Genomic DNA, 22532 nt, shown 5'->3' with positions numbered 1-22532 from the left:
ACGCACACACACACAAACACACACACGTTCGCACACACACACACACACACACACACACACACACACGCATACTGGGGCTCAGCTACGGGACTTTTGAACAGTTTTTCTTCCTAATGTCTATGCAAAGAGCACCAACCGCCTGCTTTAAGCACATTTAAAAAAATTAAGTGGAACTAAAGTCTAGTTATATCCTGTCCTTGGGTCATTGTGATGTAGCACTATTTATTTTTACAGGAAAATTGGCCAAATAGACTGTGGAGAGTGTTTGAAACTGGGTTTATAATCACACAATCAAGCACTGTTTGGAGAGTAAGGATGGTAAAGGGAGGAAAGGGTGGTTTTGACTGAGAAGCCTCGGGGGAGAGACGGCAGTCGCAGCCCAACCATGTGCTTGACAGAGATGTTTTTGCAGACAGTAATGCCTCTAAGGGGTATTTCACATTTGCACCACAAAACGTTTAATTGTTTCTCACCCAAAATTGTGTCGCACAGCAGACGTAAAGGTTCCTCGGGACATGTAGCCTGAGAGCCTAACACAAATATTTATCATACTGGTCTTGACCTCTGTCAAATGAACATTAAAGGAATGTGTGCTGTGTGTGAATGAGCGCTGCAGGAAGTTAGTTAGAAATGTCATTTTTTTCAACGGGTTGTTGGTAAGATACCTGAAATAAAGCCTGTGGTTACAACAAACGTATGTTCTGCGACATATAATAAATCAATAAATACCCCACTCTTGAATTTTGAAACTTGTACGTTTCTTAATAAAAGTGGTTGCTAACCAGTGGCTAAATGAGACCACTGATGTCACCACGCTGAACTGGCAGAATCAGTTGAAAACTAGTGGTGGTGACTTTGTAGTCATGAGGATGTAGTGTACTTAGCTTTATAACGTTAACTATTTAGTTCTAGCGATTGAATTTACGCTTCACAAATCATAAAAGTGTGGTAGATTTGTAAAGATTATGGCTTGGCTTGGCTTTCTGTTGAGAGAACCAGGGCGATGCTAACATCTGGATTGGCCTTCAGAAATATAGTTTGGGAAATGAGCTCATTCACATTCTACTGGCTAAGTTAGTTTGCGAATTTTGGATGGGCTCGTATATTGCATTTATACATATTTATATTATATATGTATTTTGTTACATTTTGGGGCCAGGCTAGCTGTTTCCCTTTGTTTTCAGTCTTTGTTCTAAGCTAAGCTAAGCTAGCCTAACCGGTTGCAATCTTCTCATGTAACTATCCAACCAAAAGTGATTAGGCAGACCCTCTATTGAATACCCTGCATGCAGACAAAAGAGACCTGCACCTCAAGGTGTCAAAGTACAATCCACCTGTTAAGTCCAGCTTTCCATATGCTCTGTGGCGATGTCACTGTGTTTGTGTAAGTCTGTCAGGATCATCTATATGTCTGCAGTCCACATGTCATCTGAGCAGTTTATATGCCTTTCACTATTACATTATTCATCGCTGAGGTGAGTGTCTATAGCAGATATTGGCTGACTCACTGTGACTCTGGGTGTGTGTGTGTGTGTGTGCGGCGTGTGTGTGTGTGTGTGTGTGTATCTCTGTGTGTGTATCTCTGTTTGTGTCTGTGTAGACCCACAGCATGACTCACTCTGCTTTTAGACAGATGAGGACAGCGGCCTCATAGAGGGCATCAGAGGTTTTATACAAGAAAAAAAGCCACTTAGATTAGATTACGTAATGAAAAACATTCCCCCTCTCTCTCTCTGTCTCTCTCTCTCACCTTCCCCCTTCTCCTTTTCAGTGACGCACACAGACTTGCGCACTCACACACACACACACACACACGCACACACACACACACACACACACACACACACACACACACACACACACACACACACATACACACACATCCTAACTCAATCACCTACAAATGGATCTTCACACCCTCAGGCAGGCACGTACAGACATACACCTTCTGTGGCTGTTTCCACAAAACCACCAGAGACAGACTAAACTCAAAGAATACCTCATCGTTTCTCCTTTAAATGATTGGCCAAAAGCTCAGCTTAACCTTTTTTTTCCTGATGCAATCCAACACTGTTCTCGGTCTGCTGCTGACTGGGCATTATAAACCTGATATCTGTGTCCATTTGTCTCCCTTCTCCGTTATTACAGTCGGTTCAGAGGAGGTTGTTTTTCTACCCACTCTGTGTGGTTGTTAAGTGTCCATCCATGGTTCAATTGTGGTGTTTCACACATCAATTATGACCCATGGAACAGATCGGACTAAGAGGTGGGTCACAGAAAACAAATAAATAAATAAAGAACATTCTCTCAGAGAAAAAAAGTAAGGCCTTAGATTCACTTTGATTGATGTCAGCGTCATAAATATCTTTAAAAAATATACATAATTTGTCTGCGTAATCTGTAAACTTAAATACAGGTTGATGTTTTAGAGGGGTTAGGTGCTGGATTATTTCTTGCCAAGGCACAGTAACATCCTGGAGTCTCCACCGGTTACCTGTGGTTGCCTGACAACTTCTCAAAACCAAAATGTAGTCAGTGGAAAAACATGCATTCATTATCACAACAGATGGACCTTTTTGTTGCAAAACAAAAGAGCACAAACTGCCGTGTTAAGCTGTCATGTACGGCATCACACTGTTGAGATTACCATATGTTTGCTCCAATGCGATGATGTGGATTGACAATGTGCCAGGGCACATATCTGAGTAAGCTAATATCAGCGCGAGTAATTACTGATAGCCCAATGATCGCCCTCTCTCTGGATAAACCTGATTAGCATCGACTAGGCTGTAAAATGCCCTAATCCAATGTAAGGAAATAGGGATGGATGCAGGGAGGGCGGGAGCATGGAGCCAACTAGTGGGATGATACAGAGGGTGAAGGGGAAAGGAAAAGGGGAAATAAAGGCAAATGTGGTGAAATATAGGTGGTAGAGTGAGAGAAAAGGGAGTAAAAGTTGTGGAAAAGTAAATGCAGAGAGGCACCAAACTACGTCAGGTCACAGCCAGAGAGAAAACTAAAGGAACAAGCCATATAACTGTACTGAACACATACTTTAACATCTGCCTCCTCTTTATTTAAACACTTTTATTGTATGTTTCTCACAATTACCATAATGTTATGTTGTACTGGAATGTGCGGTTCTGTTGCACACTCAATTGCCAAGTTATTAGGTACAGCTATCTAATCCAGCAATAAATGCTACTTTCATTAAGGTTCTAATGTTCTGTTTTTGTTGAAACCGTTTTTACTGCAAGTTTCTGTTTTTTAGTATACCCTCACTGATATACATGGGGTGGACAAAGTAATAGCAACACCACCACCAACATCACCTGTCAACCAAGTCTTCATCCAATCTTTTCACATTCTTTTAATTTCACAATTTGTTCGCCAAAAAATAGTTTTCTTGCATTATCAATTTTGGGGATATGGTTGATGTATAGTATGGTGCATGTAGCTGTCCTGTAAAAAACTCCCACATTTTTCCCAAGCTTAATAGATTATTTATTTATTTATTTATTAGATAATCTAATGGGTTTCTCTAAGTGTTTTTTTACATGCTTATTCGTGATTATATTCAATGTTATCAGATTGTATGTATATCACACGTATACCAATAAACATCTTGAATTAACTCAAATCTTAGAATGTGGAGATACTTTAGCTTTCATCAGTCTTGTACAGTGTGTTGTCTGAACTATTATACTGTACTTACAATGTAAACCTTGTACAAGATGCTTTCCCGCAAGCCAATCAAGCAAATTTGATTTTGAAACATATCAGTAGATAGGAAGAGAGAGGGTGGGGTGATTAAATAGAGATGGTGGAAAAAAGTATCACATGAGGGAAAAGAGGAGGAGAAAAGGGAACTGTGAACCGTCATCAGAAAGCAGATGGAGTAAAGATGAGGTTGGGGGAGACAGTGAATGAAATAAATGCAATTTCAATGATTAGTTTAACTGAAAGACCATTGGCATCCCTCTCTCTCTCTACTGCTTTCCTGTGTGTGTGTGTGTGTGTGTGTGTGTGTGTGTGTGTGTGTTGCGTACTACTACATACGGATATCCACACAAAAGCTTAAATGCATGATGTGATACAGTAGATACTTGTGTGGTAAAAATCAATGTACTCAGAAATATCAAACAACCCCTGTGTGTGTGCACGCTCACATCCAAACTCATGTGTGCATGTCTGCTTATTGATTTCATTTCAGCATCAGATAATGAAAGTGTATGTGCGAATGTTGCTAATGATTATACAGAGGTGAGCTGTATAATCACCACTGTGAAGAAGAAGTGATAACAGCTAGAGTGGTGGAGAAACGACAAAGTGAAAGAATCCACAGATTTCCCTGTCGTTTACTGACAAAGCTAAAGTGGCTTCCACTTAACTGGGCCATAAATGCATTAACAATAGTCTTGCATTAACGGGGGCAACTTCTTGTGCAAACAGAACCACAACAGCAATCAGTTTGCTGATGATGAGCCTGCAGCTGCTGCTTGATATCATGAATGTAAAAGGATGCAGCAAGACTCTCTGTGAGTGAGAACACAATGAAACTGCCATCCATTAAAACCTCCTGCAGGATGGGCAGAATGTGTGGGCTTTGAGCACGAACTGAAGAAAAAGTCAGTATTTCTGTCAGAGAAATTAAATTGAGTGTTAGGCGTTAAATGGATTGGCGCCAAGACCTACCAAGACCCACTAAGCCGATCTGGGTGCACACTTGGGTCAGTATATACAGCTCCTCTCACAGTTCCTAAGTCTGGATTTACAAGCAGAGGTGACCGTGCATTCACGGTCGTGACAACTAAGCCCCTTTCACAAATGCAGTCTATCTCTTCCAAGGAACATTTCCTGCATGTGTAAATGGGAGCAGGGGTCGATTTCAGGGGAATCTGTACCGCCAATTTTCCACCTCAAGAACTTCAGTCTCAGGAAAATGAGCTGTGTTGTTAAGTGGAAACAACGCAGAGACGAGCATGTAAAGAGTTACATCCATCTGATAAAAGACGCTTTCAAGTGGTGCGAGTGAACCAGTCACAAGTCTCCCTTGACTCCGTATTTGAATCTGTGACTCGTTTACGGTTTAGCATCTCCCCTATGCTTTCGCAGGTGATTTGATAATTAAAAGGCAATACAAGTTATTTTGTTTGCAAAACAAGCTCCTTTTTTAAGAATAGCTGAAAACTGAACGGATTCAAACCTGCCATGTTCCTGAAAACAATAAGAGATGTCTTCCGCTGCGTATACGTACATCTGAACTGACCCCATCATTTTCTTCTTCTGCTGAGTTTAATGGCGGTTTACCAGGTGTTACACATGGATGTATTATTAGAGCTGGATACAGTCAAAGAGGTTATAAGAACAGCACTATTATATTTTCTTTTCAAATACAGCTAAAATTATACATTTTGTTTAACTGGCTTTTAGTTGACTTGTATTGTTTTATATCTCCTGCATTTTCATTTATTATTTAATTAAATCTTGCTTTATTTTACATTATCTTATTAATGTAGTCACTTTAGGTTGTGAGTATATTGAGGAGGTTTTCTCTTTTCCAGCAACACACAGCTATAGTTATAGAGTTACAGTTATTTCACCTGGTTGCTGCTCAATAAATCCAGGTTGGTGGAGTGACAAGTCCATTTCCTTGGCAGTCAGGTGATCAATCCCTGCAACTATTCACTCACAACTGCAGTTCTCTAACTCTCTGGGTTATATTCAACAATTTTACATTAAGGCATATTGCTACACTTTATGGCCTAACGTAGCTAGACAGTGGTACACATACTATTGTGTTATTTTGATCTGGGGCTGCGTTTTATCATTTGCTCTTAGTTTTACATATGGGGTGTTTTAGACAATAGGGAAGTCTCTTTCCTGTGAGTGAGTCCATTAAGATTTTTTTTTCCGCAGTTAGGTTTGGAAGAATTTGTTCTGCACAAAGCCCTCACCTTAACCCAAGATTAATCAACTGTGAGGCCCTCGGGGCCATGATGAGCTTTGGGCCCCTGACAGCCTGCACCAGAACTACTGTTTTATCTGTGCATAGTGTATATATCCTTTCAGCAAGGATATGAACAATGTGAGCAGTAAGTATACTGACATGTTTGGAGAGTGTGATTAATTGTTATTCCTTTCCACCTCCTCTTCTGAAGGTTATATCAGTATGTGCCACTGTGGAGCAGGTGACAGAGACAGTGGAATTGGTACATTTTTTTAATTTGATACTTCAGAGACAAGGAGATAAAGCAGGCTTGTATGAAATGTGTATGAAGACTAAGTAAACTATCAACAGCCTTTGTGAAGCCTGATCGTTGTAATGTGGGTTGCAAAATAACAACAAGCTAAGTGTTTTAGGAAGACCAAAAGTAATGTAATAATTATATAATGATATATTATATATTAATTTCTGACAATTTGATTCTTTATTCTGTCGTGTTCATAAGCCTATTGACTGTTGGCTATGACAATGACTGCTAACATTTTTTGCAAAGTTTTCTAGAAATCCCTTCACTTTGAAGCTGTCACATCACATCAAGAGCTTTTCGAGACATCTGTGCCCAGGGCAGAGGCCATCATCTCATAATTTGTCCATGTATCTTGCAGCATATATAAATAGTAAATTCTTATGTACATTTCACCACTGATTGTTGGGCCACCAGGTGCCACCGGTGATCAATGCTTCTATTTTATGCTACTTTGTACTTCTACTCCACTACATCTCAGATGCAAAATACTTTTTAGGTCATATAATTTGACAGCTTCAGTTTGGTTACTTTTCAGATCTATATTATCAATGCACATTTTAAATAAATTAATGAATTATGAATCTATAAAGTGATTCAAATGAGCTCCATCTTTACTAGCTGCAACACTAATTATATATAATACGTACCTTTATATAATTCTGAAATTGTAATTTGAAGAGTAGTTTGACTTTTGGCACTTGAAGTACATATTGTTGATACTACTTTTGTAATTGTACTTGAGAAAAAATTAAATGCACAATTTGTTCTTGAAACAGTATTTCTAAACTGTGGTATTGCTACTTATACTTAAGGAAAAATACTTCTTCCTGAATTACCCTCACCCCTTTGTAAAACAATGTAATACTAACAAAGATGGATTCATGATTAATTCTTAACATCCCAAATATTAATTCATATGATCATTATCTTAGTAAAATGCTATATGCATAAAATGATTTGGGTTGACAAACAATCCTCCTTTTACATTTTTGAGGAGTCAGATTTTAAATCATATTTGACCACTATGGAACTTAAAACTTCAAAATAATAAATTGGAAAAAAAACATTTCAAATGTACTCCTTTAGTTAAGCAGAACCCCATATGTTGTTTTTCTTACTCTTCATTCCTTTTTTATTATCATTTATACATTTAAAAATTCATGTTTGGCATTGAACATGTAAGAAAATACATTTTTATATTGAATGAAGTAAAAACAACAACAATAATAATAAAAACAACAACAACAACAACAATAATAATAACAACAACAACAACAACAACAACCACAACAAAAACAAAAACAACAAAAACAACAACAACAACAACAATGATAATAATAATAATAGTAATAACAATAATAATAATAATAATAATAATAATAATAATAATAATGATAATGTCAACACTCTGAATGAGGTATGCTGTGTTTCAACCTCCGGGGGCGCTGTGGTTTCTGCACCGAGACGGTCCCCGTGACCTCAACGAGCCGCCGTCGCCAACAACCTCTTCCTGGGTTCACTTCACACACACACACCCGCAGAGGTTTGGAGCTACTTCTCATCTAATGAACGCGTCGTTTTTGTATAAATAACCACGTTTTATCCGCTTAATGTTTAAATGTAACGTGTAATTTCTGCATTAAGACGCTTTTGTTGAACGTTGACTTTGTGAAGCAGCTGTTGGTTTTAGCTCGTAGCTCCGTGGTTAGCCGAACATGTCTGCAGAGGAGGCGGACAAAACAACCACCGACGCCAGCGCTGGAGACGAGGAGGAGGAATGGCTGTATGGAGGTAAAAACACAAACAAACACACGACCACAGGCTGTACGCGAACACACAACTCCTCCTCTTGTATTTGTGCTGCTCTGTTAATGAACAGCTAAGCTGCACTGACAGCTAGTGCGAGGAGTGTAGAGAGTTAGCCTGGGAAGCTAAGATAGCTTCAACCGTTTGCTGTTCCCGGTATTTTTCTGCTTCATTAAAGGGCTCTCTGTCGCATTATTTAGGAAGTATTCAACCGTGAAATGTTTCTCTGATTAATTTTGTGTATATGTTAAATATGATAAGCCTGTGAATGGCCTCTAGAGCTGCTTATGGTTGAAATAGGCTAACTGTTTACCATTGAACGCCACAGCATAGCTTTTCTACCTGTGGCCATCAAACTGTACAACTCCTCCCCTTCCTGCAGGAAAAAAATAATATCAATATAATGTTCAGCATTACCTTTCATCATCATGTGCAATATTTGTCAATGTCAATATCACTGGCTACATTATGTTCATTATCATGTGCAATATATTTTTATTACATCGTGTTTTGTCATTTGCACTTTACTCCTGAGACACTATTTTTATATTTCACCGTGTTGGTGCCCTTTTGTTATCTCATATTGGTATTGTTATCATTTGTAATTATTTTTGTAATTGTTACTGCAATTTTAAAGCAATCTGGAACAAGAATAAATAAAGTTCTATCTAATCACATCCTATCTTTTTCATCTTTCAGATGAGTCTGAGAGCAAAGACGAGGATGAAGAAGCCAAATTGAATGCTGCAGTCAGGTATCTAACATCTGTGTTTATCCAGATAAACACCTTGGATTTCTGTAAGAGATTTATAAACACAGAAGACACCTGTTTACGTCCAGGGTAGCAGGTGTTATTCAGAGTCACAGAGAGATACCACAGAGAAGCTTTAAAACTCTCTCATTGGTGTGTATTCACAGGTTTCAAAGAAAAATGTAAAGATGTACTGACTGTTGACTCATCATCACATACAAAAAAAAGTTGTATATACACATATTTAATTAAGTAATTTTACAGATTGATATAAAAAAATAATATAATTTTGTGGCCAATCCTTTTAACCAACCTCAGGAGGTGGTTTAAACATATAAATATACAAATTATACATACAATATAGAAACTCCACCCCTCTCCTCTCTTGCCTTTTCACAACTACCACAGGCGTTTGTGATTGTACAATATGACATATCATGACTGTAAAGAACTGTGCCTATGCCCTTCCACATAACAATATATACATATATCACCAGCTCAGCAGCTCTTTTTTAACAGCCTCTAATGTTTCTCCTTTAGCATTGTTTACAGATGCAGTTGACAGCTCTAAGGCTAGTACAGTGTGAGAGAAAAAATTAATTGATTAATAGTGGTAGGGGGGTATCCATCTTGTGATAAGGCCTTTTTTGACTGTTTGGCACGCACGGTATCTGAGGCACAATAATACTGGATACTATATCATTAAAAATGAACAAGCCGTGTGTTGCAGATGTATGCAGCCCTTTAACAGCATCGAAAAACTGGATAAAATACTTGGATGAAGTTGTTGTTACGTGTCAAACATAGCGGGGAATGCGGGTATTGACATGCAACACATGTTACTCAGGCACTTGTTTAAAAAGGTCACTGTATCTTTGAAAGCTTGTGTCTAGTCTACACAGCTGAAGTGAACGTAGTGTGCCTTTTTTTAGCTGAAGGTTTTGTTTGCTATATTTTTGGGCATTTATGAACTAATTTGCGTTGTTTAAAGATGTATAGAATATTTGGTTATGTGCTGTCTGTAACTTAAAGAAACTTAATCTATAATGCTTCATTTGATCTACAGTGCACCTGCTGAAGGTGCTGATGCTCCAACAGAGGACGATGCTGCTGCACACACTACAGGGAATGGAGTGGCCCCTGAGGTAAGTAGCATGCATGCACACAGTCAGTGTGCTCTTCATTATGCCAACGTATGCTTCCTGGTGTACACACGTGTATCCTATGCATAAGCCCCTCCACATGACAGATACAGCTGTGCAGCAAGTCACAAGTGCGTAAGACTCCAGCTCCTCTGTCCACTTGTCTCTTCCTCTCATCTCTCCCTCTTTCATTCTTGTTGTGAGGAGCTGAGACGCGAGTGAAGGAAGCAATGAGACACGTTAGCAGAATTGGTTTTGTTTTAGTTTTCATTCCTCTCTCTGGCACTTGGAGCACAAAGGGGGTTTCAGTGACATCATCGGCCTTGTGAGAGGTTAAATACCTGGATCTCACACCAGTTAGTTGGACCAGTCCCAGCCTGGTCAGATGCGTACATGAACTGATGAAGCCTCTTGGATGAGAGGTGAAACGTCTTCCTAGACAAACAACCAGTCCAGTTACTTTTGACTGAAATTGCTTTGAGGATAACGATGACCTGGACGAATGAGAACATTCACATGCTTATTCCTCTCTCAGGTGATTTCTCTTCCTCTGAGAAATGAACACACCTCATCCCCTTTTTTCTCTGTTCTGTCAGGCAACAGGTGAAGGTGCAGGTGAGGATGTTGACAGTGACAGCGACAGTGATGATGACGATGATGATGTCCGCGTCACCATTGGAGACATCAAAACTGGAGCACCACAGTACACGTAAGGTTTAGTCAAAGTGTGGTGTTTTACTGTTTATTCGAACAGTCATTGACCAGTTTAAATACACTTAAGATGCTCAATGTTCTTGTAAACAAAGTAAAATTGGTTGCCCACCCAGAGGATTTTTTTGTTCTTACTAAAAACTAAGCTCTTAATCTATCTCTTTATAATTTGAATACAGTTCTGACTTCAAAGTGCAATGTTTCAGATTGTGTAGTTTTTATTGTTTAATATGGATGATGTTCCTATTCTTTTCTCGCATAGAGTATTATATATGATGTATATGAAAGCTAATTACGATTAGACTTTGTAATATCAATGACAGGGTTTTATTTTTTTCCCTTCCAGAACTTACGGAGCTCCACCTGTCAATCTCAACATAAAGACAACGGGCTCCAGACCGTATGGACAAGGTATCACCCTCTATTATTGAACAAACATAGAATATAGATATTTAACATAGAGTTCCTACGGGTCTGGGAAATCTTAATTTTTATGTAGTCATGAAACATAATAATTGTTGTTTACAGCACAATAACAACGGATATTGGAAAGCTTAAAAATGTGCATTGAAGTGTTTTTAAAAATGCTTGAACCCTTTACACAGAGTATACCCATGTTTAGACACCATGTTGTTGTTTATTTTTTCCGTAGCCTCCAAGATGAAAGGAGTGGATTTGGATGCTCCTGGAAACATTAACGGGGTTCCAGTTCTGGAGGCGGACATGGAGTCCTTCGAAGAGAAACCCTGGAGGAAACCAGGTGTGTGTGTGTGTGTGCTTGCATGCATGCGCATGGGGTTAAAAAAAGTGAAATGTGTAACTCTTCCTTTAGACTTTTTTTTGTGTTGTTGGCAATGTCATGCCAAGCAAATACAGTGTTTTACAAGTTTTGTATGTGTATAGGTGCGGATCTGTCTGACTACTTTAACTACGGCTTCAATGAAGACACATGGAAGGCTTACTGTGAAAAACAGAAAAGATTGCGCATGGGGCTGGAGGTCTCGACTGTTGGCTCGGTGACAAGCAAGATCACTGTGAGGGACTATACTTGTTTTTTTAATTTCATTTCATCACCTTTATGTTTTCTTCATACGTCTCATCAGGTAGTTGGAATCAGAGCAGTTTCCTGTGTGATTTAACTGGAAACTTCACATTATCATAAATGTTTTAGCCTTTTTTCTTTTTTTGTGTCAAAAGTAAACATTATAGTTTAATTTCATACAAATCTAACACTTATATTTCTACAGTGTTTTGTGTGTGAAGAGTCTACCGTCATGAATTAGACAAAAAACACATCTGCTGAAATATATTAACAAGCTTGTTTTGTTATTTCTTAGGTTCAGCAAGGCAGGACAGGCAATGACAAAGACATCTCCAGTTTGCCCATTCACACCTCTAAGCCAGACTTCACATCTCCCATCAGCCTGTACAAGCCCACTATCACTCAGGTCACCAGGTAACACTTCTTCACTTCTTCTTTTTTATCTTCACTAATTAAGATATCTGGTGATATAACAACTAGAAGTTAAGCGTAAAGAAAGACAGATAAGCTAAGAAACTAAATTTCCATTCACCTGTTTTAAAGTGTGCATAAATAAAAAGTAAAAATACGCAAAAAATGTTTTACGCTTCGCTGAGGGGGAAAAGCTGGTACATCAATAGAAGATATATCATGGACATGAGGCACGTGACTTAAACGCCCACTAAGGCTTGGAGCGACGAGGGACTGTTACAAATTACAACATAAATATCAAGTTTCCGTCACAATTTCCATGTGGTTGTCCATAATTTGAGGTTTGATAGGCATTCTTTTATTTACGTCATCTTGCTGCCGCCTATTCTGCTGCAACAGTTCATTGGCATCCAATTTTAGAATTAGAGCCACCAACTGTTTTTTATGCTCCCAAATCCTGATATTCTCATAACAGTAGTGGACAGAAACATGCAGTAATTCACAGTTTTTTTTTAGCTGTTTTTCTGGAAATTGGTTTGCGCTACATGTTAACAGACGCTCTTAAGAGGAAGGAAAGGGATTTTTTTAGGTGGTCTTTGTGGTAGCGATAGATATTTCTTGTGTTTTGCTTTTCAAATGAAACCTCTTCAGACGCTATATTGACTCACACGAAACACAAAAAACACTTCCTGGTCAATCAGTGTCCCTGTAGTTACAATAAGTTATCCCATGGACTGTACATGTGTGTTTGGTTCAATGTTATTCTCATCTCCTTTCCTCTGTCCTTTGCTTCAAAATGGTAGGATCTCTCCCCCTCAGTGGCCTGGCCCACCTCCTCCGGACATGTCCTATTATACGTAAGTTGGAATCGCCGTCTCCCTACAAGGGCCTGATGGTAAATGAGTTGATGTTGACCATGAAAGCTGACCACATAAAAAAAACTCCTTCTGGTCCTACTTCCTAGGCCCCAAAGCTACATTTTATTCTTTTTGGGGTAGGTGATGTGTCATAACGTAAAAATTTAACATAAGTTAGAGGTTTAGAATGAGACACTACAATATCCTTATTTTAGCTGAATCCACAGCTTATTTTTTTGGTAGTCTGTTGGTAATAGTGAAAAATCCTTTAATCGAATTGTATTTATATAATATATTTGTAGAGCTCAGTCAGATCATCACATTTTCTTTCTTAAAGTTGCAACCTTAACACAATGGTCGTAATTTATTTTTTAATGATAAAACCCTTTAAAGGTATCCGTACCTCCTTCGTAAGATGTATTTGTAGTTGGTCCAGGATGTTGAGTAAAGAAATAACACAGTGATGGATCTTTGTTAGAGGGCAAGGTGTGAGGTGCAAAGTGGTTTCATTTAAAACACCGACTGGTGCAACAATGAATTTTAATATGCAAAGTTTTCTCAAGTCACCATGGGGTATTTCTTCAGGGAAATGCTCTTTCCTGGTATTAATGGAGATTTTAAAGAGCTCACCTAAAGTGGTGTTCAACTTGTGGTCATGAGAGCATACAGATGTTATTTTAGATCTATTTGTATCGGTGCTTGTGACGAAACTGCTGTACGTAAAAGGGATAAAGGTTTGAGGACATTTGTCACCATTACATATTTTGTAGACTACAGAACTTTTCCAAGTTAAGAAGTAATTACATTGTAAACTACCCTACTAAGTATGTATATTAGTTCTTAAAAAACAACCCAAATCTAAGCGATCTGTATCATTATTGTTAGTTTATATTTCTTAACATTAACAGGCCATTTGTTGTCACCATATGTCAAATTGTACAGTCTGCAGAAATGATTTAGGGCTGCATTGTTAAGCTTTCCTGTGAATTAGATATATAGGTCATATACGTATATTGCTGATTATATTTGCATATTGTATGTGTTGAAATAGAGCAGAGTGTATGCTCAATGCCTTGATTTTTTTTTATTTGTTATATCTTTTCCCAGGAAGACGAGTGGTACTATAGATGTGATTGGTGGAGGAACGGCCACCATCAGTAGGGTTGAAGGGCGACGCAGACACAATCTAGAAGGCAACAATATCCAGGTACACTGAGGCAACACAGATAGTTACTCTGAATTAAAAGGAAAAAAAATGTGATTTCCTGGTGAGTCTTTGTTAACTCTGACTAAAGTACTGTATAAACGTTGCTGAGTGTGTGTTGTCATCTGGTCTGTTTTTGTGCAGGTGATCTCTTCTGAACAATCAGATGCTGAGCCGACTCCAGCTAAGATTCCCCCCTTCTTCCCTTCTGGGCCGATTCCTCCAAACATACCACCACCTCCTTTCCTCCCTCCACCGCCCAACGTCAACACTGCACCCCCACTCATCCCCCCACCCAGTAAGTTCATCATCTAATTCTTTCTCAGCTGGTCTCTTGTGTGTATGTTATTTTAAACAGTGATCCTGTCTTACCCTGTATTTCTGCCGTTTTGTTGTTTTCTTTGAGTTTCTGAGAGTCTCTCTCATCCCTCTCTTTCTCCTTTGTAGGGTTGCCTATTACCGTCCCTCCTCCTGGTTTTCCTCCTCCACCTGGCGGGCCCCCTCCTGCTATCATCCCCACTATGGACAGGTAACACACATTCAAACACACACAACTGCTGTTAGTAAAACACAGACAGCGACACGCCCGTCCAGCCAACTGAGACAAAAAGAATAATTTCCTTTTTTTTTATGTCGTTTTTTTTATTATTAATTAACTATTAATTATGTTTGACTGCAAAAATGGACTAAATGTAATTTCAGTTGGACTTGAAATTGAACAATCTTTATCCCCTACATTGTTAATTCAAGGATAACTGTGACTTCACAGACAAAATAGTGGGGGAAAAGTTTAGCTGGCATTCTTTCTGGTTTTAACATTTTACACGCTGGCATCATTCTAGATATTTTGAACTTAACATGGCATAATGCCTTAATAGTTGTGTTTTTTTAATTCATCTTACTGTGAAACCTTTGGTCCTTGCAGTGATAGAAGCACAAGTGGACTCTCTGTCTCTCTCTTGCACACGCACACACATTGCCTGTCTTCTGTTTCCACAGTGGCCACCCCGGAGGTTATGATGGACGCTCTGTCCCTCCATACCCTTTCCCTCAAGGTAGGAAACGCAGCAAATGTCATATAATTACTGCAAAGTGTTTAAAATTGTGAAAACAAGGATATTTTGACAGATTAAAGCAAATGTGCCTTTCCTAGATATTCATATTGTTGTCTTTAATGTTGTTGGGAACATAGGTATGTTCAAATGATTTAATATGAATGATCACCTATTTTCATCATCATATACTGTCACAGATTGCTAACTGGATTTGAACGGACTCATTTCCAGAAAACATTTGAAGACAAATTAATAGCTCTGTCTTTGGCTTCCCTTCTTTGTATTTTCAGGTCCATACCCCCCACCCATGCCTGGAGGTGTGCCTCCTTCTTGGCCCCCCATGGTGGAAAACGCTAAACCATGGGAATACTATTCCCGTCGAGATGACAAAAGAGAGAAGGAGAGAGAGAGGCCCAGAGAGAGAGAGAGGACACATGAGCGGGAGAGAGAGAGAGAGCACAGCCCTTCAGCTATGGGCTACACCAGGTGAGGAGGAAAAAACACACATTCACAGGCACAGCTTTTGTCTATGGGTGCAGCCATCTGGCATACCAGATAGCTATTATAGTATCCTTAGTAAGTGGATCAGGTATCAGCCATAATGTGACAGATTTGCATTAAATGCAGCTTGTTTGTTGGTGTCATTATTAGGGCTGTAGGATTTTATTGATTCTGCGATATAAATCGATATTTTGTTTCCACAGAAAGTATTGATTTTTTGGGCGCAAGTATCGATACTTTAAGTCTCATTCAAATCCCCCTGGCACTCTGCTCGCTGACCATTTTTTCCCCCATTCGCTTTGCAGGAAGAGCTATTAGGTCAGCCAGCTGCTAGTTTCGCTAGAGCATTTCTAGCTGTCTGTCCAGCAGAGATGGGGACTCGAGATTTGAGACTCGTGCACAATCTTTATATTTATGTACTTTGTTGCACCATTAAAATAAATATCATGAGATTTTGTTTTTAGCATTTTAAGCTTTGATACCGTTGCTGTGATTTGCCTTGAAAAAAAATGATTGCAAATTTACTCCTGAATGTCACTGAAATGCATATTTTGTGAAAACAGGATATGTTCATGCATTCACAGTCACGGACACTGATAAAATATTTTTTCATTAACATCAATTTATTATTTTTTGTATTTTAATCAGAATGGGCTTGTTTGGTATGCATGCAAACATAACATAATAAAGTAAAAGCTCTTGCTCTTTCAACTTCCATAGCGAAGAGGAGCGGTATCGTTACCGCGAGTACCAGGAGCGCGGCTATGGAGAGCGACATCGTGAACGGTCGAGCCGAGAGAAAGAGGAAAGACACAGAGAGAGGCGGCACCGAGAGAAAGAGGAGGGACGCCACAAGTCCTCTCGCAGGTACATTAACACACACAAAACGTCTTGATCTAGAAAAGTTGAAAATTTGCCAAAATCCCTCTGCTGAATAGTTATTCTCCAGTCGTAGCTTAGCAACTGGTACTAGGCAGAGCAGGCATGACATGATTTGGATTTCTTAACACGTGAGACTAATACTTGCCTTGTTTAAAGGGTTGTGTTAAAAAAATCACATTCAAATCATGAGAAGTTTGTAATTATAATATAATATTCAGTTAGTAAAATGTATTTATGATTTTATTATGAATAAAAATCCATGTTAGTAAAAAAGTTAAGTCCCTAGTTGACCTCTGAAATCATGATTCTTAAAAAAATAAATTCTTAACTAAGAATTTTGAGTCGTAAATCTGTGCCATGTGAGAACGGGAAGCTTAACAGCCTTAATTGTATCTTCCAGTAAAAAAGTATATCAAAATGTTTTCCATTTTTCAGTTGTCTCAACCTTTGTTGTTTTCCTAACCTCACCTCCTTTATTCTGATTGGGCACCATGCTGGCATTTTACTTGCGGTGTTGTCCGTCTCCATTTCACTTCACCTTTTGTTTTCTTTCACTCATTGATTTTCTTGTCTCTATTCATCCATCTCTCCTACCTAACCTTTTATCTCCCTTCTCCCATTGTCTTCCCTCCCTGCCCTTTACTCCCTCTCTGATCTCTTTCCTCTACCTGTCAAATCTCCCCCTCTCCTCGCCTCCTCTGTCCTTTCCGCACTTTTGTCCTTCTCCTTCAATAAGCAGCAGTAGCAGGAGGAGGCATGACAGTGAGGAGGGCGACAGCCACCGGAGGCACAAACACAAGAAGAGTAAGAGGAGCAAAGAGGGCAAAGAGGTCAGCGAGGAGATCAGCGGAGAACAAGAGAACCAGGAGGCCATGGAGTAGTGGTCCCGACCTCCTTTTTTTCCTCTCTGTCCGTCTGTCTCCTTCCAAGATGAGAAAAGAGGAAAAGGGAGAAGATGAGCACAGACCAACAAAACCAGGAAGTTGCAGATTGATCGATGCATCCTGTCACTCCCCTCTCCATAAATCTCAATTCTCCTCCATCCTGCTGTCGTTCACCATCACTTCAGGCAGAGAATGGATAAAGTATGTGGTAAAGGAGTGATGTCCTTTTTACTTCAGCCGTCTTTTCAACACTAGCTGACACCAGCCAGGGCATCGATCAATCATTCATCCCCCTCCCTCTCTCCTCCACTCCCTGACCCTCCTCTCAGAGCACTGCTGTAACAATAAGGTCATGCTCAGAGAATTCACTGTATAGTTGGGATGATCAGCAGGCTTAGTTCTTTTTTTTCTGTCATTTGTTTGTTTGTTCTTGTACGGAGACATCTATAGACAGCTGTCGGTTTAAGTTCAATTAAAAAAAAACACTTTTGATAAGATGTCTTTTTGTGATTTCTTTTTTGGAATAAATAATCCAATATTTCTGTACATTTATTAGTTTCCCAATATTGCTTCATAGTAATATTTCACAGAACACTGGTGACTGTAGAATCTATAATGGAAAGCAGCCCATACAGCTAAAAATCCTAAATAGTGTAATGCAGGTTGCATGGTAGTGGCTAGGATCAAAAAAAAAAATTCCCTCACAGATAAGTAGTCTTCTCATTTATTGTGGCTAAAAACAAACATGTTTCATCTTGACTCCACCATCAGAGTTATGAAAGCAGCGAGTGATTCAAGAACCAGGAAAGAAGAAAAACATAATAGGATATGTGAATGTACCAACGGCCTCTCTTACCAAAGCTGTGACCGCAATAATCAAAAACAAGTGTCCAATGCTAAAAAGTAATCAATTTATAAAACTGAATGACGATTGAAAACATTTAACAAGAACATATATATATATATAGATAGATAGATAGATAGATAGATAGATATACATAAACAGTATCTTTTAAGTACCAATCCATAAAGTAATTTTTCTTATTGTTATGCATGTTCAGTTTGACACTGAAGGTTATTTTCACATTCATCTGTTGAAGGGGTTAGTTTTTCTAACGTTTCAGGCGAGCAGTCACAGAGAACTTGTGTCTAGTAGTAAAACCTTTTAAATGAAAATGATTTACTTATTTATAGATTATATTATAAATCATTTCTGAAATTGATGGTGATGAGGAGTAACTGCTGCTGCAAAAGAGATGTTTAATGCAAGATAATTTTCTACACCACTTTATATGACACGTGAAGATTTCTCCCATTCATGTGTACATCAAGGCACGCATTTTGTTTACTTAACGTTTGTGGGAGTGAAACACGGTCACAAATGTCTGTGTGGGTAGACTGTCAGAGCACGGACGGATCAGTGAGGACAAAGTTCAAATGAAAATATTGCAACCCAAATAGTTTTGCGAGGGGATTTAGACCTGTGACGCCAGTATTTCTGAAATCCTGGCTACAGCTCATATATTAATTATGTTTGATCTAGGGTTTCACAGTTTTTATGTCTTTTCCATCAAGTGATCATTTGACATACACGCTCAGTAGTTGTATCAGGACACTTATAGGACTTAAGTATGAAAAGTTCATTATAGACCCTGAAAACAGTAGTTAATCACATTATTTTAGTATCTATTATATAATGGTCAGTACCATTTTAAAACTACAATTTTACTTTTTACACAATTTAAGTTACTCAAGTGCAACTTGAGTGTGTTAGATCATTTAAATTCTTTTAGGATCGCTTTTAGGACTTATTTTGTTTGTACAATGAAATAAAAATAAAGCAACAATTACAAATTATACATTATGTACAAAGATATTAACATACACATGTGAATTAAAAGTAAACCAAAGTCTGTGCAGGAGTGGTAGGAAACTGAAACCCTACACTAATCTCCTATAGACCTTTTGAAAGATGTAAACATAAACATTCTAAATGTGCCCTTGTTTATTTCCTTGAAAGACATCAAATGACAGGAAGTTAAAAAGGACCATGGCTGTTGCCTAGCAATGGAATTCCATTAAAAAGGTCTGATCTCAAGGCAAGAAGGATTACATTAAATACACATAAGTTTCTAAACCGGATGACTGGATTTCTAATGGAGTATTTTAGCTCTGTGGTGTTGCTACTTTTACTTCAGTAACTGATCTGAATACGTCCTCTATCTCTGCCACTGGCTGAAGGAATAAGATAAAAAGGGCATTAAGTGGCTTTGTTTAAAAGCTGTGGTTTCCTATTGAAAACAGCAAAACTGAGAGAATATGAAGGTGTTAGAAACAGTATTAAACTTTTGTGTACTTGCAGCATGTGTTCATCAGTGACAGGTCAACATACATATGCCTACTGTTTATAACAGTCTCTACTGTTAGATGTGATCGGATTACCAGGTCAAAGTCTGCCCTCTCTCTTCCCGCTGGACTGTTTGCTTTGCTTACATCATCTCACAGAAAAGTGAATATATAACAGCATCCTAGGGGGGAGTCTGTTGATATAAGGTTTGTGGTGGGCAGTGGAGAGATACACCTAAAAAAAGAAAGGAAATCACTGTGGAAGACAAACTGCGAGGCACAGAAGAAAAGCTGGGAGAAAAAAAACACAAGAGCCATCTAGAGGATGAAGATGTGTGTTGCTGTTGTTGTGTTGCTGAATCTTCTCTCAGCGACACACTCTGCTCCTCTGAGCAGCTGTGACAGTCTGGTAAAACACATAACTGTCAGCAATGAAGACGTAAGTGCACTTTTACTTTGTATCTCAGGTACTTTTGTCTAATTTCAACCCGTATTTTTGTCAGCAATGAAAATATTTGGTTCCATGAGATAAAATTCAATGATGCATGATGTGCACAAGTACACAGTCTCTACTGTCTTCAGCTTTGAAGAGACATAAATTGTGTGAAACTGGAACCATAACTTCAAAACATATTTTTTTTAGATACAGATCAAGCCATATCATGGAAAACCTAAAATTGAAAGCAATGTTCAAACATATTTAATGTAGAATATCAAACAAATAAATGTCTCAGACATCTCCTACGAGCCCTCAAGAGTTCTCTGCCCCAACGATTGAGAAAGGTTGACATATTTATATTCTGTGCTCTGTGTCTGTGTGCTTCAGATGTTGGGAAGGTGGCTGTACATCGGGGGGAGCTCTGACCTCCCAGGAAGCCGCTCCGTGGGCCATCTGATGACCAGCGTGTGGCTGGACATCACTGCGACCACCAAAAGCAACATCCTCAATCTCATTCAGACTCAAAGAATGTAAATCCCCCAACTCACACTATCACACCACAGGGCTGAAGGCTACAGACCTTTTCAAAGATGTAAACATAAACATTCTAAATGTGCCCTAGTTCATTTCCTTTTGCAGTTCATGTGAATGACATAAACTGACAGGAAGTTAACAAGGACCAAGGCGGTTGCCTAGCAATCGAATTCCGTTGAAAAGGTCTTTATGTCTCTGCTGTCAGGGAGAAATGATCGTCTCCAACCAATACCTGTCCCACAGGAATTCCTAAATGGTTTTCAGCTTTTTTTTTTTTACAAAACAAGTTTCCTGCTGCTATTGTAAAATGTGTCATATATGTTGTTAATGAGACTTTTTGGACTAAATAGTTTTGCTCTTGCCACGTGGCATTATTGCACAAATAATTCAAAATTAAAACATGCATCATTAACAGAGCTTCAATTAGATATTTAGCATCTTCAAACTGTGGAAGAATGGTCAATGGACAAGGCATTTATACAGCGCTTTTCTAGTCTAGTTATAGAGACACAAGCCAGCAATCACTCAGTAGTGACAGAGGCTTCCACGCAAGGGAACAACTGCTCATCAGGGGGAGTGAGGAGCAATAAACATTCACTCACAGCAACTCAGGGTTCAGGCTTTTGTCCGAGAACACACATGTAGACTGCAGCAGCCAGGGAGTCAAACCACCAACCTTTTGATTAGCGGGTGACCACTCTTCCTCCTGAGCCACAGCTGCCCTTAACAAGCAAAGGTGAATGTGCATCATGAATGTGTGCCTAAACTATATCACATCACTGTTTTATTAAGCTTTTGATATAATGTACAGTAATATACAGTATTATCCAGCATTAATGGATGTTTGGCCCCTTGGGGGCAAATCTGTAAACACAACATTATCAGTTTAGAGAGTTGTTATGGTGAACTTTCTTTCGCAAACATTGCTTATTTACACATCCGACAGGTATGGAGCAACATGAGCCTTCATTTGGAGTCGTGTCTCAGGCAGGTAAATGTGTCCGGAAATAACACTGACAAGAGTGAATCAAAACAGTTACTTTAGGGTCATAAAATCCAAACAATCTGAAAGACACTAAAACTTGAGGAAACGAGGAACGTCTTCTCCGTGGGTTGGTCGCTTCAGCGCTACACCTTTCACATACTTAGAGTCATTTGATCCATTCATAATAAAGTAAACTTTCAATCAAAAAGTTGGCAAATCTGTTCCCGAGTGTCAAATTGTCCTTTAGCTAGACACTTAACCTTGCATGGTTCTGCCACCATCAGTGTATGAATGTGTGTGTGAATGAGTAAATGACTGTGTATTGTCTGGTAAGGTAGAAACACGCTACATAGTTGCAGTCCATTTGCTATATAAAGCTGTGAAAAAATGTCTGTATTTCACATATCAGGGTGAAAGGCGTGTGGTAGGTAATCCCAACCCACTTGATTTGCAGTATTACGAGTACAAGTGTCAAATTTAATACACTGGATGCAGTCATTTTTGTATAGCTGCTTCATTCTTCTGGCTTACCAAAAAGTCTAACATGATATTATGTTGCGCTCATGCAGCCTTGACTTTTGTCTTCACAGATATGGTGAATGCTCTAGCTTAACATACAACGTGACCTTTGAAAACAGCACAATGTTAATTGGTAAGTGTAGAAGAATGTATCAGAGAGATTTAGAGTGGAAAACTCCATTCAAACACACATTATTTCCTGTGATTTC

General features: G+C 38.8%; 1 protein-coding gene across 1 annotated transcript; it reads left to right on the top strand.

Annotated features, from left to right (window-relative positions):
• Positions 1-7784: 7784 nt before the first annotated feature.
• Positions 7785-17638, top strand: fip1l1b (FIP1 like 1b). Its single transcript, XM_083931552.1, has 16 exons — positions 7785-8045; positions 8760-8814; positions 9878-9956; positions 10550-10662; positions 11011-11075; positions 11317-11424; positions 11568-11698; positions 12002-12120; positions 12921-12974; positions 14082-14181; positions 14323-14476; positions 14626-14707; positions 15178-15233; positions 15524-15719; positions 16455-16601; positions 17356-17638. The coding sequence occupies exons 1-16, from the start codon at positions 7970-7972 to the stop codon at positions 17495-17497; spliced, it is 1677 nt and encodes a 558-aa protein (XP_083787678.1). The 5' UTR covers positions 7785-7969; the 3' UTR covers positions 17498-17638.
• Positions 17639-22532: the final 4894 nt, after the last annotated feature.

The sequence above is a fragment of the Echiichthys vipera genome, assembly GCF_963691815.1.
Source record: "Echiichthys vipera genome assembly, chromosome: 2".
In the NCBI taxonomy this organism is placed as follows: Eukaryota; Metazoa; Chordata; class Actinopteri; order Perciformes; family Trachinidae; genus Echiichthys; species Echiichthys vipera.
The sequence above is the reverse complement of the archived record's forward strand: the minus strand, read 5'-3'. Positions and strand labels throughout refer to the sequence as shown.

Excerpts from the sequence above, each read along its gene's own strand:
- fip1l1b (XM_083931552.1), top strand. The coding sequence starts at position 7,970 with ATGTCTGCAGAGGAGGCGGACAAAACAACCACCGACGCCAGCGCTGGA. Across the intron at positions 11,425-11,567 it reads GAAACCCTGGAGGAAACCAG|GTGCGGATCTGTCTGACTAC; the intron begins GTGTGTGTGTGT and ends GTATGTGTATAG. Across the intron at positions 14,477-14,625 it reads CCCACTCATCCCCCCACCCA|GGTTGCCTATTACCGTCCCT; the intron begins GTAAGTTCATCA and ends TCTCCTTTGTAG.